Below are 21972 nucleotides of genomic sequence, written 5' to 3'. Positions count from 1 at the left end.
TGGCCAAAAAGTTTGTTCTCTGACAAGCATCTTCTACATGCCAGACACTGGGAAGATCACTATAAATAAGATCCTGTTCTTACCTTCAAGGGGGTGGGAAGACAATTACAGGCTAGAGTGGCAAATGTAACAGTCAGCACAACGTGCAACAAGAGCAGTGAATGGTACAAAGTTGAAAAATGGTCAGATAGATGGCGAAAAGAAGACTGAATAATAATAGTCAACATTATACTACTTTGCATGTGTTATCTCTTTTCATTTGCATGACAGCCCTGTTCTTATCCCTATTTTTCAAATAGGCAGTAAAGATCAGAAATTATTTTGATTGCCTGGGCGTGGTGGCTCACATCTGTAATCCCAACACTTTGGGAGCCCAAGGCGGTGGATCAGTTGAGCCCAGGAATTCGAGAGCAGCCTGGGCAACATAGCGAGAACTTGTCTCTACAAAACATACAAAAATAAAATATCCAGGCATGGTGGTATGTGCGTATAGTCACAGATACTAGGGAGGCTGAGGTGGGAAGATCCCTTGTGCCTGGGGACGTCAAGGCTGCAGTTTCAGCACAGCCTGGGCAGTTGGAATGCAGGGCTCCTGAGATTCCATGACAACCACACCTTCTCATAATTCCATTATTGCAACAGCAAACAGTTACCTGGCACACTGGCTGAGACCTCCCTCACTCTTGTCAGAGGCAGAGCTACAGGCAGTGCCTTTGGCTCTGAGCTCAGGCAACGTTTTGGCTGTTTTTGCCGTTAAGGATTCTAAAGTGCTCTGAGGTGTTGATTAAGTTCTTCGCAACCGTAAGTCAATTCCAGCTGTTGTCATCCCTCAGTCCTGACTAAACCTAGTTGATTTCACTAGTTTTTGATCCATCATGTGCTTGGGTTTCTTCTCCCCAGTCCCTGTTTGAACCCTCCTGCCACAAACATCAGCATGGTGGTAACTGCCGCACATTTGTCCCATGACAGGGCAGACATGACTATTCTAGAAATCAATGAGGAATTGCAAGTCCAGCGGGCAGAGAGCCAACAGCAGTTTGAAGACCTCAAGGAGAAATTTCTAATTCAAGCTACTGCCTACTCTCTGGCCAGGAAAATGAAGAAATACAGTAAGTTCTATAGAGTCACCATCACAGAAGTGATGAATCAGCACCTGTCGTCTCTGTGAGATACTGAAGAGTCTCTTCATCAAAATTAATTTCATCCTTCCCTTAGTTCTAGGAAAACAGAAATGGGTATTTTAGCTTCATTATGTTAAGGATGGCAAACAGAGGCACAACGTATTTAGCAACTTTTCCACGTTAGCAGTCCGATGTGAGGTGGGACTAGAGTTAAAATCCTACTTACTGACTTCTGACACAGGCACAGAACCACTTGCTTTTCTCAGCAAGATGCTCAATCATGTTTACCAGAATGCTCTCTGTACCCTAGAAGATCCTGCAGACAAATAACATCTAGTCTGTTGGTCTAAATGCCTGGAACTAATGAACTGCCATTCTGTTTAAGCTTCTTTGAGCCCAATAGGCAAATCTCTCTTCAGGGAACCCCAGGGGAAACATGGCGACAGTACGGAGTACCTGCTCTAAGGAGCTTAAAGAGGAGACTGCTCCTAATAGTAACGGTGGCATCCATAAGTGACAGCATGAAGAGCAGGGAGTACCCTGGGGAGAGGGAAGTCCTGCTTCCTGGGGCACAGGCTCTTTTTCTAAAGAGGAAGAAAGATGGCACGTAAGACATTGGGGAGGTAGCAGTGCCGTGTGCAGAGCAGGGAGCCTGGGCCGGTCTCCTGGGCCCCATCCAAGTGGCCTATCTTCTCTGTGCCTCAGTTTCCTCATCTGTTCATTGGGTACTATAATAACGCCTACCTCTGTAAACTGCTGCAATGAATTACATGCCGTGATTTTTCTAAATCTCCTAGAACAATTCTTGGCACAGAGTAAACACTATTAGTTCTCCATCCTACTGTTTCTAACTTAATTCAAACGTTATTAATATTTGGTCATATTTCTATGATGACTTCAGGGTCTCATGCCTCGTATTTCATGCAATTATATTCAGATATGAGTTTTTAAATCTTTGACATATATGTGCTTGAAATTCCCAGTACCAGGGAATCCATGAGTCCCATCGTCCTAAGGGCCTTTCCTACTATACAGGATATCACTGCTTTATGCCCCAGTAGAGTGTTTGACAGGAGAGGCTGCAAGGCTTGCAAAAGTGTCCCAGGATTCAGAGCCAGACCTCGGGGACTATGAATTCTGACTCTGCCTCATCCCAGGTGAATCATCCTGTCAAGTTACTCGATGTGTCAATGAGTTTCTTTTTCCCCATCTCTAAGTTGGAGAGTATCAGATGCCAGCAAGTTGGGAGGTTGATAATAAAAAATGAAAAAAATCCCTCACTACAATCTGGTACTGGGGATGCTTTTGTCCTTGGGATAGACACTGCCACCTGCCCTGCAGGCAGTGACCACACCAGTATGTCCAGCCTTCCACTGAGGCAGGCATGACTGTCTCTTCTCAGAGTGTGAAGAGGAAAAAGACATAGACTCCGTGCTGAGGGATGAATTGCAGTTCATCGAGGAGAAGCTGGCAGAGAAGCTCGGGCAAGCTGAGGAGCTCAGGTGAGAGACGCTGTGGGGACAGGCAGGTGGGCAGGGGTGTGATCTCTGAAGTGCAGCAGTTGAGCTGGGAGAAGCAGGAGCTAAGCTGGGCCAGGACAAGGGCAGGCATTTACATGGCAGGCACATTTCACACAAACACTCATACAACAGAACAGTAATCTTAGCAAGTTATGGGTTGCAGTTGCTTCTTGAGCTTTGTTTTCTCTTCTTAAAACAGCTAATTGTTGAGTTGAAATTTGCGTATCCAAAATTCATCAAAAGAAAATGAACCACCCAGCAGCATTTAATACACTCAAAATGGTGTGTGATCACCACCCATTTACTCTTAGTCAGAGTCACCTCCTGACTGCAGCAACTCATTCATTCAATCAATATTGCCTTCTTGACCTGCCATTCCTTTCTCCTTTCATCTTTCCAATTCACGCCATCTGCACCTGACCACATTTCTGTGCACGGCTCTGTTTCCAGTCACTGCAAGATGCACTATGTGAATTTTCACATAGAAATGTCCATGGCCAAAGTGAGGAGCTGAAAGGACATCCCCTTGAAACTGACTTAGGAAGACACTGACTTTTATTTACAGAAGAAATAAATGAATGGAACATCACAGAGGATCTTACAGGAGCTCTCTCTGATACAGAGGAAGCCTTTGTATATATAAATACAATATATATGTATACTATATATATACACACATATGTATATTTTCATGGACTGTCATTTCTGTCACCCAGGCTGGAGTGTAGTCACACAATCTCAGCTAACTGCAACCTCTGCTTCCAAGGTTCAAGCAGTTCTCCTGTCTCAGCCTCCCGAGTAGCTGGGACTACAGGCATGCACCATCATGCCTGGCCAATTTTTGTATTTTTAGTAGAGACAGGGTTTCACCATGTTGGTAAGGCTGGGTTTGAACTCCTGAACTCAGGTAATCTGCCTGCCTCACCTCCCAAAGTGCTAGGATTACAGGCATGAGCCACTGCACCCTGCCTATATATATATATATATATTTATTTATATGTATATAATATAGATATAAAATATATAAAAATACATATATATAAAATACATATATACAATTTCTCTTGGCCACAGGCATTTTCCCAAACATGTTGTGACCTTCTGCTTGGAGGGCTCCTTGAGGACATGCTCACATAAACCTCTGTTGCAGTATTAGAACTGATCACTCATCCCTTTCCATTATTAAACGTTCTCTGCTATCTCACCATAGGCAATATAAAGCCCTGGTTCGCTGTCAGGCAAAAGAGCTGACCCAGTTACTGGAAAAGAGAGAGGCCTCCCGCTCACTGAATCAGCATTTAAAGGCCCTCCTCACTCCTGATGACCCAGCCAAGTCCCAGGGTCAGGACCTCCGAGAGCAGCTGGCCGAGGGGCACAGGCTTGCAGAGTGTTTCAACAAGCTCAGCCTAGGTAAGGTGGACACAGGCCCTGATGACACACAGCCCCAGGCTTATGAAAGTCCCCAGACCTCCACACCTCCACAATGGCAATTTTATGGGTAGTGTTTCTTTCCACTAAAAATCTGTAGCCATGACGTGACCAGGACTTCCTGGGCAAAAGCAGACATGGGAAACCCTTGGGGTTGGAGGTCACAGGATTGCAGATGTCTCCTCATTTCTTGCTGGAACATGGTCTTTGAGGCAAGAGGCAGCGTCTGTCCAGTTTTAAAGGACAGGAAGGAGGCTGTGACAGGAGGCAGCTTGTTAGAGTAAAAAGAGTCCTGGACAAAGAATGAAGGTTCCCAGGCTCTATCTTCAGCAATGTCTTTAGCAACTGTGAGGAAATGATTAATTTATCCTTCCTGAGTTCCTGTCTCTGAATCTGTAAAGGCAGACAAATTGTCTCTTGCATGCAAACGTGGGAGCACTTATGACTATATTTCACGATGAGATAAAGCCCCTTGCTGTGTAGTGTTGGAGAAGACAATTGATGTCGGGGCATTTGGCAGTAGGAAGTGATCTAGACTGGAGCACTCCCCATGGAGAGAGGGTCCCTGGGTAGCACAGTGGAAGTCACTTGGAGGGCCCATGAAGTTCCCAGTGTAGGGAGTATTGTGGGACAAGTTTGTTTGTCCTGTCCTAAGAGAAAGATACAGGCTTCAATGCAAGCTGTGACAGGACACAGAGCCAAAGCCTGTGCCTGGGTATCAGAAGTGTGGCAAGATTGGGGAGACAGCTGCTGAAGCTTAGAGAGAGGCTGGACAAGCCTCCAGTAATATGGGGAGCAAGAAGACTTTTCAGTATTTGGCCACATCTTGATGGTGACTCTCCAGGTCAGAAACACGTTCCCTCGTGGATCAGGAGAACATGCCAGGGCATTTTTTAGGGCTAAACAGGAGAGTTTTCAGTACAATGCAGACCCATACATGGATGTTCATGCCTCAGTGCACATAGGGCTGACTGTGCTTCCAGTGGGTGAAGTGGGAAATATCTGAATAGACGCTTCTGTATTTGCAGAAAGTGATGAACATGACGATGAAGATATTACAGATGCGGAGGTCGAGAAAGTACAGGAATCACCTGACCACAGGTAACACTGAATACTCAGGAGCGGGTAATGGGTGGTAAAATATGGAAAAGGTCTCAGAAAGAACACAAGGTAGTTGAAGGTAGTCACAGACGGCAGGTTCAGGATACAGGCAGCTGCACAGTGCACCGATTTCCTGCACTCACCAACAAGGAAACAGCCCTGTTAACATGCTTGTCCATTGTCTTCGTGGCACCTGTAAGCATGACCCTCTATGAGCTCACTAGCCCTAGGGACTTCCTGCACACACAGAGGAGACCTGTCCTCCCCTGTAGTGAAGCTAGGACGAGATGGAAAGCTGCTTTTCACATGCTTGTCCTTAGACTCTTGTTAGGGAAGATAAATGACAAGGAGACAACAAGCAGGAATTAGGAAGCACCTACCAAAGTTAAACACCAAGACAAGTGCCCAGGAAAACTTGACATTTCACATCACAATGTTAAAATTAAAAACAATCTACAAGGCACACCGTCTCCGGAGTCTACCAAGGCTCAGACACCTGTATTCCCTTGGCCACAGCATGTTAAATACAACCCAGCTTAGACACACGGTGTGGCAGCTGTCTTTGGTTCTGTGTGAGTGCTGTGAAGACTGTACCATACAGAAGCAGCGGAGCCTCTGCCTTCCTCAGCTCCTGTCTTTCCAGTGCAATGAACACCAGCTGCTCTCTTCCTCTCTGGTTCCCAAGGCAGCCATGCTCTGTTGCAGATAGAGGAGGATTGCCTGTTCTCTCTTAAATGGAACCTCCCCTTTGCTTTCTGGAACCACTACCTTATGCCTTCCGTCAAAACCAGCTGGGAATCCCTCTTGGTTTAATCTGTGTCATCTCTATCCTACCTGGCTCGTGAGGGAGGTGCAGAAGGCTGAGGAAAAGGAAGTCCCTCAGGACTCACTGGAGGAATGTGTTGTCCCTTGTTCAAACAGCTACAGGCCTTCTGACTCCAACCAGCCTCACGGGAGCACCGAAGTAACATTTGAGGGAGACGAAGTCGACTCTGCTATGATTGTAGACGGTGGCTGGTCTCAGAATGAAGACGAGGAAATGCCATACTTTCTCCCAGGTAGCCTCCATATTCTTTATGCCGCATACCTCTGTCTAGGCTAAGGAAGATCAATTCTGAGGACAGGCTGTATGCAAACCCATTGATTTGAATCAGAAACTAGGATGAAGCTGGGGGCAGTGGGTCACATCCGTAATTTCAGCACTTTGGGAGGCCCAGGCGGGTGGACTACTTGAGTTCGGGAGTTCAAGATGAGCTTGGGAAATGTGGTGAAATCCATCTTTAAAACGAATACAAAAAAATTACCCAGGCGAGGTGATCGACACCTGTAGTCCCCACTAATCGGGAGCCTGAGGTAGGAGAATCATCTGTGCACAGGAAGTTGAGGCTGCAGTGAGTCATGATTTCACCAGTACACTCCACCCTCAGTGACAGAGAGAGAACCTGTCTCCAAAAAAAAAAAAAGAAGGAACGAAGGAAGGAAGCAGGGAGGGAGGGAGGGAGGGACAGAGGGGAGGAAGGGGAGGGAAAGAAGGATGTGAAGGAGAAAAGGAGGGAGGGAAGGAAGGAGGGAGGGAAGGAGGACTAGGATGGAATATTTAATATAGATACAAGAGAGTCAGATAGCTTTCCAATTCTCCCTGGCCCTGATATCAGGTGACTGGACCACAGGCAGGTAGGACAACTTCACTGCCACCTGTGTACAGGAGGTGTACTGGAGGTATCTGTCAGGCCTTCTAGCTCATTTCCTATGTCTCTTGTCACCTCTAATGATGTAATTTGTGCCCCAGCACAATGTCCATGGAGTTTCCATGCTTGTCCAAGGCCACTGTCAAAGACAGCCTTGCCTACATATTAAAAGATGTTGTTTCCCTGCATTTACATGATGTCTGTCTGTGTGGCCTTGGTCACTGGATTGCTTTAGTGAGAAGCAGGGACAGCAGGGATGGGTGTCTGGGAGCACTTAACAAAGGGAAAACTGAGACTGTTCCTACTGAAGCCCCTTCTCCTTTCAGCTCCCACCCAAGAGACCCGTCCCCAAGGGACTTGCAGTGGAGACGTGAGCTACTACCTGTCAGAGATGGAGACTTCACTGACACAGCCGGAGCCAAGCACCCTGGTGCCCAATTGTCTTGGACTACAGCTGGATCAAGGGTTCGACTGTGGGAATGGCTTAGCCAGGCAGGTCCCTTCGTCCACCACCTGCAGCTTCACAGCCAATGCTGATTCTGGGACCCAATGTTCCTTTCAAGGTAGGGAAGGAAAGAGGGTAGGAAGCTCTAATCCAGGTCTTGGTGGTCACGGTGCTGTGGGTGCAGCAGAGAATGGGCGCCTCTCCGTGCTCACTCAGGGTCAAGTTGAAATCCGTGATGCTCCAACCCAGTGAGGTGAGCAAGAGCCTGGGGCTTAGGACAAAATCTGCTCTCAGGTCCTGGGTTTGCCTCCTTCTGGTTGTTCACTTTGGCCAAAGATTTTGTCTTTTGGGGATATAAATCTCTGTTTCCTCATCGGAGCTACCTAAAAAATAGTATCTGCCTGTAATCATTGTTGAGAGTATTAATTATTATAATTTCCAAAGGGCCTGATTCCATAACAATTACTCGATAAACCTATAAATAGCTGTTATCTAATCCACTTGTCTTTCTGACAACTTTACATTTAGAAGGTGACTTCACAGACTATGTTGTCTCTGAGGCAGAGCGATTGTGAAGCTCTCTGTTTTCTAGAGACCCCTCTTCCCTTCCTTTCTCACACGTACTCCTCTGCCAGTTTTCTTCCTCTCCTTCCCCATCCCTCATGAAGCCGATTCTCAACTATCAGGCACTCTCCATGACAACCTATAGGCACATTCAGTAACAGTGTAAATCCTGGGCCCACGAGTCAGTCTCATGACATGTCCAGATCTTTCTTCTCCTTGTTTTTCCGCTCTTTTTGAAAACAAAGGGCAATTTTCACGTGGAAAGTGTCCACATCAGTCTCTTTTATGAAAATCCATTTAGTTCATCATCTCCACTCATGTACACAGCCACGTCCTCAGTTTCCATCTCAGAGGGAACAATTCTGCTCAGATTTCCTTAAAACCATGGGTCGTGTTCATCTTCACTCTCTGTCCCACTCAGTATCTTCTCCTGGAGCCCTCGGCTAAGTAATGAAAGGACTTTTGTCCCCAGGAGCAGGGAGGGTCTCGTGAGATCCCAAGCACCATATGGGTTCATGGAGAGGACACATGGGAGGCGCTCAGTGGGTACTGGGGCATGCGCAGTCCCTGACACGTGCCGTGACAACTTATTTAAACTGATTTCTTCCCACTGGAATCTCCTTCGCTTCTCTATGGATTCTCACACCCCCTGCCACGACTCACCCCACTGGCTCAGGCACACCCTCTCTTCCTCACTTTCCCTGGAGTCCAGAGCCTGAATAGGCTCCAGGTGAGAGGACAGAGTGAATGCTTTTGTCTCATTCATATTTTCCCTCACCTGGTGATTTCTCCTGCTGTCTAATAGGTTATTTGCTTCTCCCACATGGTTTCTTTCTCATGCTTCTCATGTTTCTAATTTTTTTTCCAATTTTGATAAACCAGAACAGTGATTGTTGCCTTACATTTAATATCTTCTAAATCCCTATCTAATATTTCTTTATTAGATTAATACATACAGATATATGCATTTATGTCATTTTTCATAGATATTATGTATATTTGGTGTGTGTGCTACATAGGGTTTATATGTATATTCAATAGACCTTATAATGATGCAAGTTTTGTAAATTCTCCAGTTTTAGGCTTCCCCGGTTCCTTTCTCTCATCAGCTGCTGAAACCTCTGTCTGGTCTCACCTCTGTGTCCCATGGGCTGCCACCCTGCCAGGCCCTTCCATCCCCATCTCCTGTTTGCAATCAGCTCTGATTTAACTTTCACATTTATAATCTCTTCCCTCCCCAAAGCACAGACTACATACAGGGGGATTTCCTTGCTTTTGCCTTATCGACGTGGAAGTTATTTGTTTCTTAATCTTGTGTTTCTTGAATATTTTTGTGAATCAGGAGTGCCTTTGCCTCCTGACAAACTTGTCCTTACTGAGTAATGGAAGAAAGATCAACAAAACAGAAAATATTAAAGTCACTCTACTGGCTTCCCCTCACACTTTGGACTTTCTTGTCCAAGGCCACATTCCTGATTTGACATCCTTTGGGTGGAAGAGAAAGTCACAGTAAGATCATGGATGCCAGTGCATGCCATTGGCTGTCATTTTGTTTTCAGAGATGGTTGCGCAGCCCTCTGGCTGGCTGAAGAGCCCTCCGCAGCGGGAAGATGATCCATCCCAACACTCAGCTGACAACACACGAGGGCAGCGACTCATCGGCAACATTCCCACCTCAAGTGTTTTCAAACCGAAGATGATTAAAAGAGAATCCCGGTTCAGCAAGTGGAATCCCTACCCCTCACACTTGGGACGCAGAGGTAATCACATCTATGACCCTTAGCTGCACTCACTTCTTATTTCACTCTGTCGATGGTGACAGCTCGTTCTCCTACTGCTTTTTCTCTTCCATTTGTTTTCTCCAGCGGCTGCTGTAACCTCTGTCTGGTCTTAACTTTGTGTCCCGTGGTCTTCCACCATGCAAGGCCTTTTCTGTCCCCATCTCCTCATTGCTCTCTGAACTCTGCCCTATGCCTTATTCTGCTGTCTTGAGAGTCCCTCTCATGGTCACAGGAGAGCCAGACCTCCTTGTCCTCATGCACGTCCACAGTTTAAACTGCTGAGCACAGGGTCCTTTGACTGGAATTGCATACTCTCCTGGGAAGTTTACCTTTCCTCCCAGCATCCCCAACTCCATTGTCTCTTTCTGCAGGGAGCGTTGCTTTAATGCATCATTTACACATTGGTTTTTCTCTTGAGTCAGCTTTTGAGCATCCCGACTGATTCAACCCTTAACTGTCTCTTGTTCCTCTGAATGAGAAGTGTTAAAACTGAGCACAACGGTTCCCACTTAGAAAACTAAACTAGAACCAGGTGGGAGTTCCCTACTGGCCTGGATACACTTTAGTCTTCAGCCCCAGATGTGTAGCCTTGTGACAATGTAGCTGGAGTTGCCAGGGACTCGGTGTTCTCACCTCATGGACTCATTTGAGCTGACATTAACTGGAGGACATTTATGACATTCTCAAGGGACATCACTTCAAAAGTACATACAGAGGGCAGGGCCTCAAAACTGCATACATCGTGAGGTACGTCATTCTACCCTCTCTCCTTTTTATTCTCATTTCCACTTCTACAAGTCCAGTTAAGGGTCAAAAATGCAACTCAGATGAATCTTAAGGCCAGTTTATATGAGATAGCATTTTCTGAATTAACTTTGATAAAAGTGACTCCACAACCAGCTTTATGCATACACAAGATGACAGGCAAGAATCTATCCACAGGACAGTCTTTGCTTTGGCCCAGCCCAGTTGATAAGAGAGAGATTTCACTGAAGTTGTCAGAGAGAGGACTAAAATCCATGGAACCACTGGGAACAAAGCCAATCATGAGATAAAGAGCAAAAGGAAAGAAAATGATGGGAAATGGGGTGAGATTCTCACTTCCATGGCCTGGGGTGTGTTTTGGGTGTGTGTAGTTTTAAAACAGTCCCATGTGACTCTAATCTGTGGCTAAAGATAAGAAGGACCACTGGTCTTCTATGATCACAGGTCACCAACATGGAAGTGCCCCATATGTGCAGCTATTCCAAAGGCTGAGCCTCCGTCAGCCTTTGATGGGACCTATATTCCCCTCTCAACAGCACTGTTTGTATAGCGTAGAAAAAATCAAGAAGAAAACCAAGAAAATGAATACATTAGACCTTTAGCCTCTGCTTGAAGCTCACTTGCTCAATTTTGAATACAAGACAAAGTGAGAAATAGTCATTACATTAACATCTAATGTACAGAAATAATACCTCCCATATTACATATAGTGGAATTTAGTATTTTCTTTGGCAGTTTAAAGTAAAACTTCCAGTTTACATTTAACCACACAGATTTTACAGCCCACTAATTGGCTCAGCCCTGCAATGTGAACATTTCACTTTTGGTCATTTATTGTCCTTCCGCAAAGCCCTGAAAAAGAACTTACTGGTCTCACTCTCCTGAAGAGAATGCAATAACAAATCAAGACTGAAATTCCACAAGAGATTGTATATGAATACTTCTTTATGCCACTCTTGACGCTTGACATTAAGTATTAAAAAGTCAACTTTCCCAAAATGTACTTAAGGAAAATAATAAGTGGGAGGGGAGAATGTAGTAAAACACAGACTAATCCTTTCACTTTGTACTTCAGAGTTCTGTGGGTCTAGATATTGAGAAGATTTCTAGAAATCCCGTAGGGTGTAACCAGGTGTGGAATCAACTTCCAGGCATTGGGGAAAATAAGTAGGGTCATAATTACACTCCCTGCTCTCTCTTTGCTAACTCCATTTTGAGTGTCTTTTTTTCTTTTAATTTTCTTTCTTTCCTGATCCTCTTTGAAAGAATACTTATAAATATATTTGTTTTTTCTTTAAAAAAATTATGTTAACCAACCAAACCAGCACCACAGACATCATATTTCTCATTTTTTTGGTAAAACCTTATTTCTGTCCTAGCCAAGGTGACCCAGCAGTCTGCCATGACCGTTGAGACCTCCAGATTGGAGCCTTTCCTCTCTCTTCCTCCAATATTTATTGAAATGGCTTTAGTTCATGGGTCCTAATTCCTGGGTTGTCAATAACAAGTCATGTGGCCTTAGTTCAATCATATGCCAGTGGCATCACTACGCCTCTGTTTTAAAGGTCGGAAGTGGACGTGGATGTTTTCTGAGGTTCCTGCTGCTTCTTCTATCCAGAGTTCTTCCCATGGCCTCCTGCTCCTCCCTAGAAGACTGGGACATGGAGTTTAAGGGAGTGGGTTTCTCTGCAGAGGATCTTCCTTTTCTGCAGCCCTCTGTCTGAGCATGTATGATTGATGCTGAGCACATCCTCACTGGGAGGAAAAGCCATCACTCTGCTCCAGACAGAGAGGAATCAGGAGGAAAGGGGCTGATATTCCCAGCCGCCGGTTGGGTATAGGCAGGGTCCCTATATCCTGCACCGCAGGCTGACTGGAAGTTCAGGGAAATTCAGTGGTGTTTTCTTCTCACTTGTGAATGGTGCTTCCCCTTTCAGCCAGCCCGACCCTCACCCTCAGCTCAAGCTCCCAGGAAGAGATCAGTTTGCCCCTGGGATATCACCACTTAGCAATCCCTCTAAACTCAGCCTTCAAAAGGACCTGACAAAAATGCTGTTTTGATTTTTTTCTCTCACTCCCCTACAGGTACCAAATACTACCAGAAGGCTGCAAAGGCTGAAACGATGCCAATAAAGCAGCTTTTCCAATTGATGAGAAAAAACTAAGACAGCAAACAAAGCAAGTTCAAGTACAAATATAATGACCCTGCAGGGAACCTTCACAGAGGATGGAATTTTAGATCACAAAATGCTCTTGATGATTTCAACCCACTAGGCTTCTTTGAGAAGCCACAGTCCATCCTAGTCCAATTGCGATCAATACCTAGGGAGACCAATCCTCAGATGGACGCACAGCATTGACAGGCTTCAGCCTTGCTCCTCTCAATTCCCATCCTGTAGAGAACAGAAGTGTGGAGCCACTGGCAGGAGACAGCATGTCACCCAGGACTCTACCAGGGTAGACTAGGAAAAACGCCATGTTCTTGCTGAAAATGTTTAGCCTGAATTTCAGAGGAGGTAATCCTCGGGCAATTGCGGAATGCATGTCATCACCGAGAACACAACAAAAAGGTGAAGAGACATCTTGTTGGAACACTGCGGTCATGCTGTGAACTTCCTGCCTCAGCCCATCTGCAGGCAGAGAACATTCTACCAGGGTAGAGTCCAACAATGACATGTTCTTGCTGAAAATTAATTTCACAGGAGGTAATCCTCGGGCTATTGCGGAATGTAGAACATTGAACAGCACAACTGACCTGTCTGCTTCAAACAACCCACACCACCGCAAAGAACACAACAAAAAGGTGAAGAGACATCTTGTTGGAACACTGCAGTCATGCTGTGAACTTCCTGCCTCAGCCCATCTGCAGGCAGAGAACATTCTACCAGGGTAGAGTCCAACAATGACATGTTCTTGCTGAAAATTAATTTCACAGGAGGTAATCCTCGGGCTATTGCGGAATGTAGAACATTGAACAGCACAACTGACCTGTCTGCTTCAAACAACCCACGCCACCGCAAAGAACACAACAAAAAGGTGAAGAGACATCTTGTTGGAACACTGCAGTCATGCTGTGAACTTCCTGCCTCAGCCCATCTGCAGGCAGAGAACATTCTACCAGGGTAGAGTCCAACAATGACATGTTCTTGCTGAAAATTAATTTCACAGGAGGTAATCCTCAGGCTATTGCGGAATGTAGAACATTGAACAGCACAACTGACCTGTCTGCTTCAAACAACCCACGCCACCGCAAAGAACACAACAAAAAGGTGAAGAGACATCTTGTTGGAACACTGCAGTCATGCTGTGAACTTCCTGCCTCAGCCCATCTGCAGGCAGAGAACATTCTACCAGGGTAGAGTCCAACAATGACATGTTCTTGCTGAAAATTAATTTCACAGGAGGTAATCCTCGGGCTATTGCGGAATGTAGAACATTGAACAGCACAACTGACCTGTCTGCTTCAAACAACCCACGCCACCGCAAAGAACACAACAAAAAGGTGAAGAGACATCTTGTTGAAACACTGCAGTCATGCTGTGAACTTCCTGCCTCAGCCCATCTGCAGGCAGAGAACATTCTACCAGGGTAGAGTCCAACAATGACATGTTCTTGCTGAAAATTAATTTCACAGGAGGTAATCCTCGGGCTATTGCAGAATGTAGAACATTGAACAGCACAACTGACCTGTCTGCTTCAAACAACCCACGCCACCGCAAAGAACACAACAAAAAGGTGAAGAGACATCTTGTTGGAACACTGCAGTCATGCTGTGAACTTCCTGCCTCAGCCCATCTGCAGGCAGAGAACATTCTACCAGGGTAGAGTCCAACAATGACATGTTCTTGCTGAAAATTAATTTCACAGGAGGTAATCCTCGGGCTATTGCGGAATGTAGAACATTGAACAGCACAACTGACCTGTCTGCTTCAAACAACCCACGCCACCGCAAAGAACACAACAAAAAGGTGAAGAGACATCTTGTTGAAACACTGCAGTCATGCTGTGAACTTCCTGCCTCAGCCCATCTGCAGGCAGAGAAGGGCCAGTGTCTTCAACCTCCCCATTATTGTGATACTAGGATGTTCCCTTGGTTAAGGAGGGGGTCTATCAGCTCCGTCCCTTTTAAAGACAATAGACTGCCTCCTTAACCAAGGGCCAGTGTCTTCATCCTCCCCATTATTGTGATACTAGAATGTTCCCTTGGTTAAGGAGGGGCTCTATCAGCTCCGTCCCTTCTAAAGACCGTAGACCCCCTCCTTAACCAAGGGCCAGTGTCTTCATCCTCCCCATTATTGTGATACTAGGACGTTCCCTTGGTTAAGGAGGGGGTCTATTGTCTTTAAAAGGGATGGAGCTGATAGACCCCCTCCTTAACCAAGGGAACATTCTAGTATCACAATAATGGGGAGGATGAAGACACTCGCCCTTGGTTAAGGAGGGTGTCTATTGTCTTTAAAAGGGACAGAGCTGATAGACCCCCTCCTTAACCAAGGGAACATTCTAGTATCACAATAATGGGGAGGATGAAGAAACTGGCCCTTGTTTAAGGAGGGGGGTCTATTGTCTTTAAAAGGGACAGAGCTGATAGACCCCTCCTTAACCAAGGGAACGTCCTAGTATCACAATAATGGGGATGATGAAGACACTGGCCCTTCTCTACCTGCAGATGGGCTGAGACAGGAAGCTCAGAGCATGACTCTGCAGTGTTCCTTGTAAAATGTTTAGGCCGAATTACGAGGACCTTTTCAGATGAGTTCAGAGTGCGGAACCCAAAATGTCTCTTCACCTTTTTATGAAGACACCTTATTTATAATTTGAAAGTGGGTTGAAACAGCTTGAATATCCTGCATTTTAGCAATCTCCCTCTCAAAATGTCTCTTCACCTTTTTATGAAGACACCTTATTTATAATTTGAAAGTGGGTTGAAACAGCTTGAATATCCTGCATTTTAGCAATCTCCCTCTCAAAATGTCTCTTCACCTTTTTATGAAGACACCTTATTTATAATTTGAAAGTGGGTTGAAACAGCTTGAATATCCTGCATTTTAGCAATCTCCCTCTCAAAATGTCTCTTCACCTTTTTATGAAGACACCTTATTTATAATTTGAAAGTGGGTTGAAACAGCTTGAATATCCTGCATTTTAACAATCTCCCTCTCAAAATGTCTCTTCACCTTTTTATGAAGACACCTTATTTATAATTTGAAAGTGGGTTGAAACAGCTTGAATATCCTGTATTTTAACCATCTCCCTCTCAAAATATCTCTTCACCTTTTTATGAAGACACCTTATTTATAATTTGAAAGTGGGTTGAAACAGCTTGAATATCCTGTATTTTAACCATCTCCCTCTCAAAATGTCTCTTCACCTTTTTATGAAGACACCTTATTTATAATTTGAAAGTGGGTTGAAACAGCTTGAATATCCTGTATTTTAACAATCTCCCTCTGAGCATTTTATCATCAATTAATCACCCCTGCCTGGGTCAGTTAATATATTTCTGTTTTTACATTGGAAATTTTCTATCTCAAAATTTTACTATGTACTTGTTCTTGCTGGCATGCTTTGTGAAAAAAAAATAAATATTCCCTGCTCAAATTTTAACTTTCGTCCAGAATTTTATTTATTTATTTATTTATTTATTTATTCATTTTCTCAATTACTGAATGACAACTTTATTTTTCTTACACTTTTAAGGCTGAACCTTCATTTAAATTGAAAAGTATGGTAATTGTATTTACTCATTAAATATTATTAAAGTTTTCTAAAACACAACTTGAAAACATCCAGCATGCATGTTTAATATCAGTACAATAAATTCAAGATGAAGTACACGCTACATGCAGCAAAGCTAGATTACAAATTATCATAGTCGTGGTCGTCATCATCATCATCATCTTCATGTTTTCTTTTCAATGCATTTGATGATTCATTGGCAGTATTTTGTGATGACACCATATTAGTGGTAATAAGAATGTTTCTGGGCCCAATTAATGATGGATTAATGAGAACATTCTGAACTGCTGAAGTTGCAGGAATTGAAGATTTTACAGCTGGAGACTGCGATGTAGGCATCTGTACTGTAAACCTTTGTCCCGTGAGGGACATGGGAGTCCCCACTTTAGTTGAAACAGACATGGTCTGTGGGGTTGGTGTGCCTAGTGTGGGAGTACTTGGTCTGCTAGTAACCGAACCAACACTTAACCGTGGGACTGTTATTCTTCCTGCAGAAGTTGATGCCTTTTTCTGTAAAGATTTCAGCCTATAGTTTGGAGCTGTTAAGCAATACCTATCAGGTGGCAACCTAGGACCTGAATATGGCTTGATTAATGGCAAAGGCGTTTGATTTCTTTGCCTTGCGATATCTAATAAAAATTTCTTGGGGGAGGAGAGGTGAAAGACTGGTCAGCGCGGCACCGGATTGCCAATCGCACATCATCTGCATCAACGGTAGCTTTCTTAGCATGGCTTGAATCAATTTTTGCATCATCTAGAATTGTGGTCACATATCGGAAGGCAAACTCCAACATCTGATTTATAACTCTTGGCTCATATTCTGTAATCCCCATATCCTTCAGGATTTGTGCCATCATCTGTGCATCTTTCGGCATGCTCTTGGGAGAAGCCATCTTGCCAGACTCCATGATATCTGATGATCAGACTTCTCGAGCTAAATCACCCACATTAATGTATTTCAGTCCGGATTTTGATGCAAGTTCTTTGCCTAGTGTGGTTTTTCCAACCCCTGGTGTACCGGTGAGCAGGATGTTCGGAAGCAACATGGTCCTCACTGCGACTGCTCCGATCACCTCGCTCAAGCGCCCTTTGCGCTACGGGGAGGACCAGAATTAATTTTAATTTGTTTTTGCTGGCATTCTGCTGTGATAAAGAATATCCTCTGCCCCAAATTGAACTTTTATCCAAAATTAATTTTAGTTTATTAGTTAAAATGGTCAAGTTTTGAATCTCATTAAAATTTTTTTGTCTATCACTCTGGACTACTGGATTTTTTACATACAGTGTTTTAAGCTTTTATTGTTATGATTGGTTTTGGCAGATAAGAATATAGATTAACAAAAACATTCTTATTTCCCTGTTTACATTCTAAGCTCTTCCATATTTAGTCTCTATTTACCATATGTGGTAGATTGTATTTACTCTATTTCTTTGTTGATGTTATATGTTTTCTTTTTGTATTTGTGTGTATGTGTGTGCCTTTTGTTTGCTGTTTAGGAAGGGTTGTATAGCTCCTGTTTAACATTGCACTAAAAAGCTTTTGACATCACTAATCCCCTTTTAACTTGATACACTTCTACTATTTGGTTTATGAGTTTTAAATTACATCTTTCAATTTCAAAATTGTACCACTATGACAATCAAAGACATTATTTTCCTCTTCTCTAACCTCTTTACCTGCCATTTCTTATTTGTTATTTCAACCCAAACATAAAGTGACAGCCTTTGTGCCCCACCTGTCCCCACCTTGGTTTTTGGTTTAGATCTACAATTAAATACATCGAAGCACATGCTGTTCAAAAGTGTATCCAAAGCATCACTTGCTGAGTGGAATTTATCCTTAACAGAGGCCTCATGAGGGAATCAGGTCTCGCTGAGTTTTGCGTGCTTAATGAACTTTCCCCACTGTCTTGATACATAGATAGGATCACTGGATAAGGTACTTGCCCAAAATGTATTTTTCTTGTGATTTTAGGAAATATTGTTTGGCTTTGGGGAACAGGCATGTGTGTTCTCATACTGGGATTCCATTTTGTTCTACCAGGACCTTTAATTTCTACCAGTTACTTCATTCATTCTCTTCACCACAAGTCTCCTTCCTTTGACCAGGCCTCCCCATCTCCCAGCAATTCTGCCCTTCGAAGATTGGCCCCTCTGGCCCTCTGCACCGTGAAGCCCCTGCCTTTCAATTCCCCAGTAGCAGGGTTCTGATCCACCAGGTCTCAGCCATGTTCTGTGTTTCTCCACACTCAAATTTTTACCACTATGACACACGTGTATATATATACATGTGTGATTTTTAATTTGTATATATATACACATGTGTATTTAAATTGTAGATCTAAATTAAACATATACATATGTGTGTATATATATATATATTTTTTTAATTATCTTTGCATATACATAATCTTAGGGGTGGAACCAAAGTATAAACACAAAATTCATTTAAGTTTTATATATGCCTTAAACACACAGCCTGAAGCTAATTTTATGCAATATTTTAAATAATTTTGTGCATGAAACAAAGTTTGTGTGCATTGAATCTTCCACTTATGGCATCATATTGGCACTCAAAAAGTTTCAGATTTTGAAGCATTTTTGATTCAGCTTTTCAGATTAGGGATACTCAACTTATACACTTAAATCTCTGGACCATAAAATCATGAGTATTTTTTCCTCTGCGATCACCTATACTCGCTATATGATAAATATGTGCCAGTTTCATAATCAGAAATGAAATTACAAAGATAATTTAAAAATAGAAAAGAGATTGGTATGGAGATAATTTTAAGGTTTCTGAACAAATCATTCTAATATAACCCAGTTAACTAATGTAGCTTTTTTTCTTAAGATTAATTGCCTTAGACAGCATGTAATCAGAATAAAAATGTTAGAATAAAATAGGTGTATTTTAATCTATTTTTAAAAACTTACTAATTTTATAATAGTTGATTTTCCTAGTCACCACTGCTTTCACAAATAACCTCTGTTCTAGGGGGAGCATGGTAATATTTCAATGCAAGAAAAGTGTTGTTTACAATGCTGTTCATTGACTCATCCTGTCAGGTCGCAAAAGGCTACCAGGACGTTTACGAAGGATGCTTTGTGGGTAGCAGGAAGTTCTGAGGTTTAACAAATAAATTTGGCTAAATAAAACTCTGACAGGTGCAGTTGGTAGCCAGTACTCCAATTCATTCATGTGCAATTTTGATTACTGTAGCCAAGTCATAATTAGGTTGGTAATGATTTAATAATCCAAATAATTTTTTAGATTCAGTGATACACATGAAGAACAATGGTCTTCATTTTCTACTTTTATTTTTGGTAGCACTGCTAATGTTTTTAGACCAACATACCTTTTCTAAAATTAAAAAAAATATTGTTTTAGAGTTGATGTCTCACTCTGTCACCCAGGCTAGAATGCAGACGTGAGATCATAACTCACCTCAGCCTCAAACTCCTGGGCTCAAGTGATCCTATCACCTCAGCCTCCTGAGTAGCTGGGACTACCAGGCATATGCCATCAAATCTGGCCAACTTATGCTTATTTTTAAACATTGTTTCTTAAGAGAAGACATAATGGCATTTAGTGTGATAGTGTATTCTAAACAATTTATGATTTATGGTCCCCAAACAAATATTATTATTTCCAGTATAATTCTTTCTACAGAAGAATGGGAACAATAAAGTATTGCTCTCTTCCTCCAATATTAATATTTTTGAGTTAATATACTGCCTTAAAGTGTAGAGTATGTATCTCATGATTCTTTCAACATACCTTGGAGGAAGGCAGAGCAGGGATTATTAATTTGGTCTTGCACATAAAGAAACTGGAACTTAAGAGATTTTCAGTTAATTTGCTGGAAGTTGAAGATGTCTAAGAGAAGGAAATGTGAACTAAGATGATATTTAGAAAGGACAAAGTGATTGGAACCAGACAAACATGGATATGAGTCATGATTCTGTCATTTGGGAAAGTCACTCAATCTCTCTGATAATCAGTTTTCACTTATGTACAAAAGGTATTAAGTCCAACTTTGCTGGATTGTTATAAGACTTAAATAGAAATAATATGTTCTGATTTGGGGTGCTTTCAGCCTTTTTGCACTGGTTTTTCCCATCTTTGTGGATTTATCCACCTGTCGTCTTTGTAATTGCTAACTTTCAGCTTGGGTCTCTGAGTGGACGTCCAGCTTGTTGGTGAAGAAGTTTTTTCTGTTTCTTAGTTTTCCTTCAGTGGACACCCCTCCCCCACAGAGCTGGACCTTCCCAGGTTCAGCTGTGCTTGCTGTGAAACTCTCAATCCTCAGCGTTTCCAATTGCTGTTTTTTTGTGGGGGTGGGACCGGCTGAACCTGATCACCTGGCTCCCTGTCTCAGAGCCTTTTTTTCTTTTTAGTTGAATGGTCGATTCGGTCACCTGTTGAAAGGGTGCTGGAATCTGTGTAATTTCCCTCGCAGTGACCCACTGCACCGGCTGAAACAGCGGCATTGAGATTCATGGTGCTTTTTTTGCCCAGGAATCTCCTGGCCGCTCCCTGTTTCAGTCCCCTTTTCAATGAGCTGAATGGGCAACTCTGCCTTCCCGGAGCTCCAAACACCAACTAAAAGGACACCCAGTCCCGTATACTCTGCACTGAGAACCGCTGCACCGGAGGCTGGCAAAACAACCGCACCGGCCAAAAGAGTCACACTGGCAACACATGGCGCTCCCCTGCTGGGAATCTCTGGGTCTGTAGGCAACAAAAATTCATCTGGGAGTGTGGCATCCACGCACTCTGTGCGCTTTCACTGGGAGCTGCAATCCTGAGCTGTTGCTAATTGGCCATCTTGGATCTCTCCTACTTTTTTTGTCCATAGCCATAAAACTCTTTATTGACAAACTTTCAAACCAACTTTGACTCTGAGGTATCTAGTTAACATTTTTCTTCTGTGTGGATATTAGTTTGTTGAATAAGTGGCATCTGTTTTCCTCCACATCACTAGCAGAGTAGGTATTTCCTTTTGACAGCTTTGCATGATTTATGGGTTTGCATGCTCTGAAGAAAAATAGTACTAAGCAAAAAATTCCAATTCATTACCTCTTGGTACTTAATTAAGTGCATACCCATGGCACACTGGAGGTGAACCCTGAAATGACTGTGACAGCAGCAGAGCAGCCTCTCCTCCTACAGGGGATCACAGCTCCTCATCAGCAAGGGAACAAGGCCTGATGGAGAATGAGTGTGATGAACTGACAGAATCAGGCTTCAGAAGGTGGATAATAAGAAACTTCTGTGAGCTAAAAGAATATGTTCTAACCCAATGCAAAGAAACTAAGAACCTTGAAAAAAGGTTTGACAAAACGCTAATGAGAATAGACAATTTAGAGAGGAATATAAGTGAATTAATGGAGCTGAAAAACACAACATGACAACTTCGCGAAGTATGCGCAAGTTTTAACAGTCGAATTGATCAAGCAGAAGAAAGGATATCAGAGGTCGAAGACCAACTCGATGAAATAAAATGAGAAGGCAAGATTAGAGAAAAAAGGGTAAAAAGGAATGAGCAAAGTCTCCAAGAAATATGGGACTATGTGAAAAGACCTAATCTACATTTGATAGGTGTACCCGAATGTGACGAAGAGAATGAATCCAAGCTGGAAAATCTTCTTCAGGATATTATCCAGGAAAACTTTCCCAACCTAGCAAGACAGGACAACACTCAACTCCAGGTAATACAGAGAACACCACAAAGATATTCCTCAAGAAGAGCAACCCCAAGGCACATAATCATTAGATTCAGCAGGGTTGAAATGAAGGAGAAAATACTAAGAGCA

General features: G+C 43.2%; 1 protein-coding gene, 1 long non-coding RNA gene and 1 pseudogene across 3 annotated transcripts in view; 2 read left to right on the top strand and 1 right to left on the bottom strand.

Annotated features, from left to right (window-relative positions):
- The window catches only part of LOC135272612 (uncharacterized), a 291580-nt gene extending 275560 nt beyond the window's left edge, over positions 1 to 16020 (top strand). Inside the window, exon 2 of the long non-coding RNA XR_010340628.1 lies at positions 14516 to 16020. This is a non-coding gene — a long non-coding RNA (uncharacterized LOC135272612). The remainder of the gene's footprint in view (positions 1 to 14515) is intronic.
- Positions 68 to 13217, top strand: LOC135272603 (neuroblastoma breakpoint family member 4-like). Of its 2 annotated transcripts, XR_010340623.1 has the most exons (9): positions 68 to 1109; positions 2524 to 2623; positions 3852 to 4051; positions 5098 to 5170; positions 6092 to 6228; positions 7185 to 7421; positions 9427 to 9627; positions 12499 to 12929; positions 13119 to 13205. XR_010340623.1 is itself a non-coding variant. In XM_064371063.1 (8 exons), the coding sequence occupies exons 1-8, from the start codon at positions 935 to 937 to the stop codon at positions 12576 to 12578; spliced, it is 1203 nt and encodes a 400-aa protein (XP_064227133.1). In that variant the 5' UTR covers positions 68 to 934; the 3' UTR covers positions 12579 to 13217. The 2 variants fall into 2 exon arrangements, 1 of the variants encoding a protein (XP_064227133.1); XM_064371063.1 differs by having other exon boundaries at positions 12499 to 13217.
- Positions 16021 to 16057: 37 nt separating the features above from the next.
- LOC135272609 (transcription initiation factor TFIID subunit 9-like) lies at positions 16058 to 18250 on the bottom strand (annotated as a pseudogene).
- Between the last annotated feature and the right edge of the window lie 3722 nt (positions 18251 to 21972).

This window comes from Aotus nancymaae, unplaced genomic scaffold (assembly GCF_030222135.1).
Source record: "Aotus nancymaae isolate 86718 unplaced genomic scaffold, 86718_ANA_hifiasm-v0.15.2.pri h1tg000117l, whole genome shotgun sequence".
NCBI classification, from domain to species: domain Eukaryota; kingdom Metazoa; phylum Chordata; class Mammalia; order Primates; family Aotidae; genus Aotus; species Aotus nancymaae.
Note: the sequence above shows the minus strand (reverse complement) of the source record. Positions and strands in the feature narration are given on the sequence as shown.

What these genes read in the sequence shown, in the direction of transcription:
- LOC135272603 (XM_064371063.1), top strand. Translation starts at nt 935, where the DNA reads ATGGTGGTAACTGCCGCACATTTGTCCCATGACAGGGCAGACATGACT. An exon ending in AATGCCATACTTTCTCCCAG is followed by an intron (nt 6,229 to 7,184) that starts GTAGCCTCCATA and finishes TTCTCCTTTCAG; the next exon opens with CTCCCACCCAAGAGACCCGT. An exon ending in GACCCAATGTTCCTTTCAAG is followed by an intron (nt 7,422 to 9,426) that starts GTAGGGAAGGAA and finishes TTTTGTTTTCAG; the next exon opens with AGATGGTTGCGCAGCCCTCT.